The sequence below is a fragment of the Haliaeetus leucocephalus genome, unplaced genomic scaffold, assembly GCF_000737465.1.
Source record: "Haliaeetus leucocephalus isolate CR32 unplaced genomic scaffold, Haliaeetus_leucocephalus-4.0 Scaffold173, whole genome shotgun sequence".
Lineage (NCBI taxonomy): Eukaryota > Metazoa > Chordata > Aves > Accipitriformes > Accipitridae > Haliaeetus > Haliaeetus leucocephalus.
Window position 1 is genome coordinate 5,562,987 of NW_010972609.1, and position 7,431 is coordinate 5,570,417.

Here is a 7,431-nt window from a genome sequence, read left to right on the forward strand (position 1 = left end):
ACCTAATTTAGAGAAAAGCAATTAAGATTGATACCATGAAAAACTCAGGAACATATTCACTAGCCAAGAAATACTCTAGTAATGTCTCTGCTATGAATTACCAGAGGACCAGCTTGCACCCCAAGCCTATTAGTTTGAGGGCTGACATAAAACACAGTTAAAACACCTGAACATTTCTTTTCCAAAAACAGGCTTCTCAACCTTCTTTCAAATTGTGGAATGGCTCAGCTATTTCTAAATGCCACTGAATCAAATTCAGTGAAACTTCTAAAAAGACATTGTGACAGTAACCTTCACCATCACTTCCTGAGTGTGTTTTGCTTTTCTTTTTTCCTCTTAAGAAGGCTTGATCTCACTGTCTGGCTGAACATTAATCCGCTTTCATCAAGTACCAAACTAATGCCTGCTGCATTAATACACTGCAAATCCTCAAGGTATAAGTTACACACAATTTAGTATAAAAGGTAAGCATAGGGCTTTCTTTTCACTACAGCTATTATCAGGAAGGCAAGTAGAATACAGGTAAGTTTTTATCAGATCCTGATCTAGAAATCTTTTTTCAAATTGCAAACACTGTATGTAATTAATTACTTCTGAAAACTAGATTATCCTTTGCTCTTTCTCTCCCTTGCTTCTTTTTCTTTCTCCTTAAAGACACATTCTCTGTACAGAAACTTAGATAAAAATACTTCATTGAAAGTGGTATGGTACTCTGCTATTAAGTATTCTACAAAGATTGCCAACATGCCATTTCAGTCGCTTAGGAAAATCAAACTCCTCTAACAATAAACATAAGGATAGATCTATTTAATGGCTTTATCCTATGTTCTCACTGATGTTTCTAAAAGCTTGCTATTATAGAACCACTTGAGGATAATGTGAAGACTCAATTTCTCCCTGTTTCTATAAGTATTTTCTGTTGAAAATACCTATACATGTTTCTCCAGTATAGATATATTTTTTTGTTTTATAAACAGGATGAAGACAGTTAATTTTTACATGCTGTTATTTTGCTGGAAAGCAATTTGTTGCAATAGCTGTCAGCTCACCAATATTACTATAGCAGTAGAAAGAGAAGAATGTGAATTCTGTATTACAGTGAATGCCACGTGGTGCTCAGGATACTGCTTCACAAGGGTGAGAATCTTAAGTTTAATTTCAGGCACCAGAATTAAATATTCCAAGTGATGTATGAATAACCCATTTCTCCAGTTCATAATGAACATATAGGCACGATGAGCCTTGTGAAAGAACAGGCTGAGTAACTGCTGTGCTATTTGACAGGAAAGTAGATACACAGCGAATCTGAGCCACAAAGCGAAGGGTGAAAAGATGCTAGTAAAATTCAGATCTTTAACTGGCTGCACACATTATGTTTATATTGTATAACTAGAGTTGAAAGTATTACAGTCTGGATCTCTGCCTTGTGTTCAATTTGCGGTTGCAAATCGATACAATAAAGCAGCCATTACTATGTAGACTCTTCTACTTTTCCAAATAATTTGAAGAATCAAGTAATTAACCTGCAAGACTGTTTGGTGATGGTGTGACACAAATTTGCCATATCGGTCCTCCTGAAATAAGAAATCTAAGGATCTACATGAAATTAGAAGAGTCTGATCCAAATCCTTTTGATCTCAGTGGGATTTTCCCACCAGTTTAATTCATTTTCACATCAGGTCCTTTATTTTATAAAAATTTGGAATTCTAGCCCGTAACAAATTTCAAAATAGGTATTTCCTTCTTGTAATTTTCAGGATCCAGTATATAAATATCCACCAGTATCATCCGTTCAGCAAACATGTACCTTCAAGGAGGTCGTGTATGAAACAGTGAAGATCCCTGGCTGTGGTGATCATCCCGAATCTTTTTATTCATACCCGGTAGCTACAGAGTGCCACTGTGAGACCTGTGACACTGACAGCACTGACTGCACTGTGAGGGGACTCGGGCCATCCTACTGTTCCTTCAGTCAGAATGGAAGTAACCAATGAAGGGTACTTGAGATGGCAGTTTGGCTTTTAATGTTCACTTCTAAATAAAGGTACTGATCGGGCATAAGCAGAAGATAATAGGCAAGGCTCTTTAGAAACTGCCAAGACTGAAACAAAGATTTTTAAGGTCAAATTGACAGCTACTGCCTAAAATTCTCTTCAGGCCTTCCCTACTTATCCCATCAGTTTCCTTAAAATCATTTTCATAGGTCTATAGAACACTGCTTCTGATTCCTTCTGCCCTTGCCTCCTCTTCTTCTCTGTCACACCTTCATTCTTTATATTCCTGTATTTCCACTGTCTAGTTCACTTAGCTTATTCTATGCTATCCTATACTTTCAAAAAGTTCCCAAGTTCCAAGTCTTTATTACCCCCTGCTTTCCATCTCTCCTCAGAAAGCGCTTATTTTAAAAAGCCTTGCTTCGTTGGTTTTCTTATAGCCAACATCTGTGTCCTCACTTTCTATTAGTTGGACTATAAATCTCTCTCAGCTGAGATCCTGACTTTTTTTTGACAAAGTATTTCATATAGTCATTATGCTCTGTAAATAATAACAGCATGTTTATTTAAGAGCCAAAATCTATGTTCAAATGTTGAAAGTCACCTGAACTCTTGTGCTTTCTCAGTAAGGCTTGTAAGCTCAGGCCCAGTGCCACAATAACACAAATAACATGAACTCTAGTTCATAGCTGGCTAACTTGAAAAAAGAATCATCAGCTGTCTACTTTCACCTGAGTAAACACATCCTAAGTCAGTTAAACAATTCTGAGAATTTTGCCACATATCAGAAACACTGGATTTCCTCTCATTATGCAACAGAACATGATAATGAGAATTTTTTTAACACTGTTTAATATAGGAGTCTCACAAACTATTTAGGGATGAATCTAGATGCACCTGATCCCATTAGTGCAAACATGGTGTAATAACATGCCTTGAAAGTAGTTCACAATAGTCCCTTCTGAGAATGGAAGGTCATAGAGTTCTGCAGTAACCTAATTCTGCAATGGCCAATATGAAGTTGTGATGGGCTGGAAGCAAGCTGGAGGACTGACTGAATCAGAATTGAAAATTACCTCACATTATTGTGAAAATTATCTGAAACTTACAAAATGAAATCCTATCAGGAAAATGAAAAGATACTGCCCTTCATCAGAAACAATCACCTACACAAACACAGAAAGGAGAACAACTGGTTCAGCAGCAGTTCGGCACCAAAGACTTGGAGGTTATACAAGCTAAGTATGAGTCAACAATATCCCACCAATGCAGAAAAGTGGGAATGTAAGGAATAGAATCTACAAGACACAATCTACTTCTACCACTCAGCTCAAAAGATAAGGGCCTCAACTGAGTTGTTATTTCCAGCTTTGGACACAGAACTTCAAGGCATTGAAAAACCAGAGAAAATCCACAGAAGGGTAAGAAGAGTGGAGAGAGGCCTAAAAAACATCTTAGCAGAAAAAGATTTAAATAAATGTGGTTGTTTTGCTTATGGGATGTAACACTTACAGGGGGAATTAGTGGAACATTTTACATGCTTGAAGACTGTTACAAAGAGAAAAGGAACAGTCAGTTCTCCATGTTCATAGTGAACAGAACAACTAATGAAAGATTCAGAGTAGTAACTAGGAAATCTTCTGAAAGGTACAGACAGCTAGACACTGAAATAAATTGTCAGGGGCTGGGGAAAGAAGGAAGGAAGACAGTGGGGTCTGTGGAGCAGTGACCACTACAGGTCTTCAAGCACACGTTGAACCTGTTAGGAATGACAGAGATAAAGTTAATTTGCCATGAGGCAAGGCAATAAAGTAGACGACCTCTTGAGGTCACCTGGCATGTCTGCTTTTCAGACCGTTACAGACATGTTTATTTAAAAGGAATTTGTCTGTTACTCTGAATCTCTCTTATAATAGATAATAGATATTTTAACTTATTTCATTTTTAGCTTTTTTACTGAAAGATATTAGTTCTCTTAATTTTATTTATATGATTAATCTGCATGGACATTTTCTTTGGTCTAGTGAAGTTTTAAAAGTGGTAAAGTAATAGGTAAATCAAATTGCCTCTCACTCATTTCAGTTTTAAACATTAGTTGACTTCAGTTAAAACTAAGCTTATTATTCATATCAGAAATTATTCCATTCTGGATGAGAGAATTTTGAATTACAATTGCAAAACACAGTAGGCTGTAGTGAAAAACTATGGGAAAAGATACGTTTTCAAAATAGATCTGTAAACACCTCTATTTCTGTTGTGCATTTTGGAATAATAAAACTAATTTTGTTGCACTTGTTATGTATGTCTTAATAAGCCAATTAAAAAACTTAAAAGTCCACCTGCCCACTTTACTATCCTTTAAATCACATGTTTTCTTCCCCCCTCATCATTTGTTTCAAGTAACTAACATGCTCACCTGAGCCATACAGCATTATATGGCCAGATCACAGCAAATAAAAGACTGGTATATTTTAGCCTGATCCAGTAATGTGATTATGAAATAATACATAGTCGTAACACAACAGAACTATGGATGAGAATAAAGATTATTATTAATAATTTATTTAAACTATAAGGATTAGAACCTCTCCAGAGCTGTCCACACTTCTGTCACAAATTAGCTTGCATGTGAAAACAAAAACCATACAGCTCTTACTTCATCCATCAGACAAGTGCACCACTCATTTTCATTTTGCAAATGGATCTATTCAGAACCTCAAATCTAAAACTGTAACTAACGCAGTCAAAAGAGTATTGAGGTTAATATCAGAATGCTAGCAAAAAAAATCCTAATCATGCATCTCTACAAGCTTCCAGACTCTCACTTCATCTCTCTCATGCACCTTAGGTACCAATGCTGAGGTAAATACCAAATTCTAGAGACTCAAAGATGCAAAGAAAAAGGTACCCTCCATATAAGCACAAACCCCTGCCAAGCAAGTTATAGCCTTTGGGAATACCTCTTCCAAACACTTTCTCAACCCCTCTCCAGTACCTAGATATGAGTTCTAACCGAATCTCTTCCATAAAACTGGCTTTTTGAAAAATGGGTATATCATGCATCAAAAGCTTTTAGTTTTTCAAAGATCAATGGGGAACACCAAACAAATAATTTATTGAATTTGTCTTCTTTTTCTAATCATAAGTGATCACACAAAAGGCTCAGAAACATGAAGGCCCACATGAAGTCTTGCTGTTAACATCAGTGAGCTTTGAATGCATGCCTCCATTTATATGAAAGTACCATTGGTATTCTACTCTGAACTAAAATCTATTCCAAATCGTGTCAACAATAATTTGTTGTTCTACAGACTGATAGCAAGTATTTCACTGTCAGTAGTTTCACTGACAGCAAAATTACAGAAGGTTGGCCTGACTTGAAGATATCTTGGACTACCTTTGATAATTTGTAAGACAGGCTTTGACTTTATCTTCTCAAAGTTCACTTTCCATTCACTGCCCAATAATAATTTCATTAAACTTACTTTTACATCAACGTTTTTTCAAAATTTTAGTGAAGGTACAAGCAAGCCATGAATATCAGTGTAGTGTGAGGTCTAGATCTGCTTTGAATTAAGAAAAATTTTTAAGAAGTAATCTGTATGCTCTTTGCCTAGCTCTGTCATGATGAATAAATGGGAACTCTGTCAAAAGGTGAAAGTCTCAGTATGACATGCTACTCTAAATACTAAATTGGTGGGTATGCTTTTAGAAACATTCCTAATAGAGTCAGAAGTAAATTTTCAAAAATTCCTACCATGGGCCCATTCCATTGAAATCAATAGGTAAAATGCTTTTCAACTTCAATGCCGCTGTTCTACCAACAGTGAACTTTTCAAAAACTGCATATTAATTCTATTTTTAAAGGCAGGCCCTGCAAAAAGACCTTACAACATGTCAGACTTTAGCCACCAGCCTACAGAAACTAACTTTAGAGGTAGTAAAAAACTAAAATAGACTGAACTATCTATTATTTACTCCCAGTTAAGTAAAATTATCTCTTCTTGCATCACCTTGAAAGAAGCAAACCTGGAAAACTATAATTTATAACCCCCTGGTGAATGCATACACCACAGAAGCAATACATAGTGTTGAACTGTCCCTTAAAGACCTTTGAGAGGGACACTTAATGCAGGATTCACTGTGTTGTAATTAATTAAGTCTTTCAAATCCCCAGATGTATAGATAAACTGCATGAAGATTATTCATCTCTGCTGCCACATCTGTGGGTGAATTAATACTTTCTATCATTTATTATGCAGACAGTTTGACCTTGATCTTAGGAGTGTCTGTGCCAGTTGTACTTGAAGCTCTCCAGACATCAAGAAGGGAACATGGAGTGCAGCAGCAGTATTCATGATCCTACTAATTGAAATGACCATTTAATCCCAACTGCCTTTTTAAGAAGAAAGCACATGCTGATTTTACAGACAGGCAAAGAAATACATGTTCCTCACCTTGAAGCCATTAATAAAGCATCAACATATTAGAGTCACCCCACTGTTGTCAATGCTCAGCTATTATTCCCTGCCTAAGTTTTGTAAATCATTCCTCCTAGCTTAAAACAAGTTTACATTTGCCTTTAATTTTGGCATATAACTGGGCTCACAACATTTTTTACCATAAGCAAGAAATATAAATGTCCTCTCCTTGTATTAACCCAATTGATGAATAAGAATTTATTAGTCATCCGTAAATCCTCAGACAAATCCAGCCTGAGACAGAGGTAATTACAAATAATAGATGGAAAACAGGAATGTCAGGACTCTGGCTCTTGACTCATGGCAAATTGAGGCTGCACTTAACTTGGGCTATTTGAATGGGAAGGGGAAAAACAATTGAGCATGGTGTTAATATGCTATACTCCTCCTTCACCCTCCACCCTCAGCAAGTGTATTTTGCTTTGTCAGTATGCAATATTTAGCTACACACTTCATTTTCATTTAAAAAAAAATACAACTAGCATCTTACTTGAAGCTAAAAAAAAACTACAAAAAAGAGCTAAGCAGCGAATCTGAAAAATTCATTTGAAGATCGCAGCCTTGAGATTAGTGGCTCCCCTCCACTCAGGCAATGGGATCTATAAAATTGTTCTGTGTATCTCATGTTTCTCTTCAAATTACGTTATTAACATTAGCTATCAAAGCCTTGGTCTTTCAATGTGACTTTCACTCATAGACATTACAGCAGCTCACAAGGCTGCAGTCTCTGGGAAATACAGAAAACAAGACAGGAGCAGGGTTAGAGAAAGGACATACTTTCAAGAAATCAAATGTCAGTGTTTCATTATGTGTAGGTGGGGAAGAGAAAAAATTAACTAGCTGTGCTTCACAGTCATTAACCATTAGTTTTCTTCCATGCAGTGACTCTAAGAGGCAAGAGGTAAAGTCTTACTTCACACTGATGACCTCTTAATTCACTGTAAAAATACTGGGGG

The 7,431-nt window shown here is 36.3% G+C and overlaps 1 protein-coding gene across 1 annotated transcript; it reads left to right on the forward strand.

Annotated features, from left to right (window-relative positions):
• Nucleotides 1–978: 978 nt before the first annotated feature.
• On the forward strand, nt 979–2,480 carry FSHB (follicle stimulating hormone, beta polypeptide). The gene is made up of 2 exons (XM_010563729.1): nt 979–1,137; nt 1,758–2,480. The coding sequence occupies exons 1-2, from the start codon at nt 979–981 to the stop codon at nt 1,992–1,994; spliced, it is 396 nt and encodes a 131-aa protein (XP_010562031.1). The 3' UTR covers nt 1,995–2,480.
• The last annotated feature ends 4,951 nt before the right edge of the window (nt 2,481–7,431 follow it).

What these genes read in the sequence shown, in the direction of transcription:
- FSHB (XM_010563729.1), top strand. Translation starts at nt 979, where the DNA reads ATGAAGACAGTTAATTTTTACATGCTGTTATTTTGCTGGAAAGCAATT. An exon ending in CAGGATACTGCTTCACAAGG is followed by an intron (nt 1,138 to 1,757) that starts GTGAGAATCTTA and finishes TGTAATTTTCAG; the next exon opens with GATCCAGTATATAAATATCC.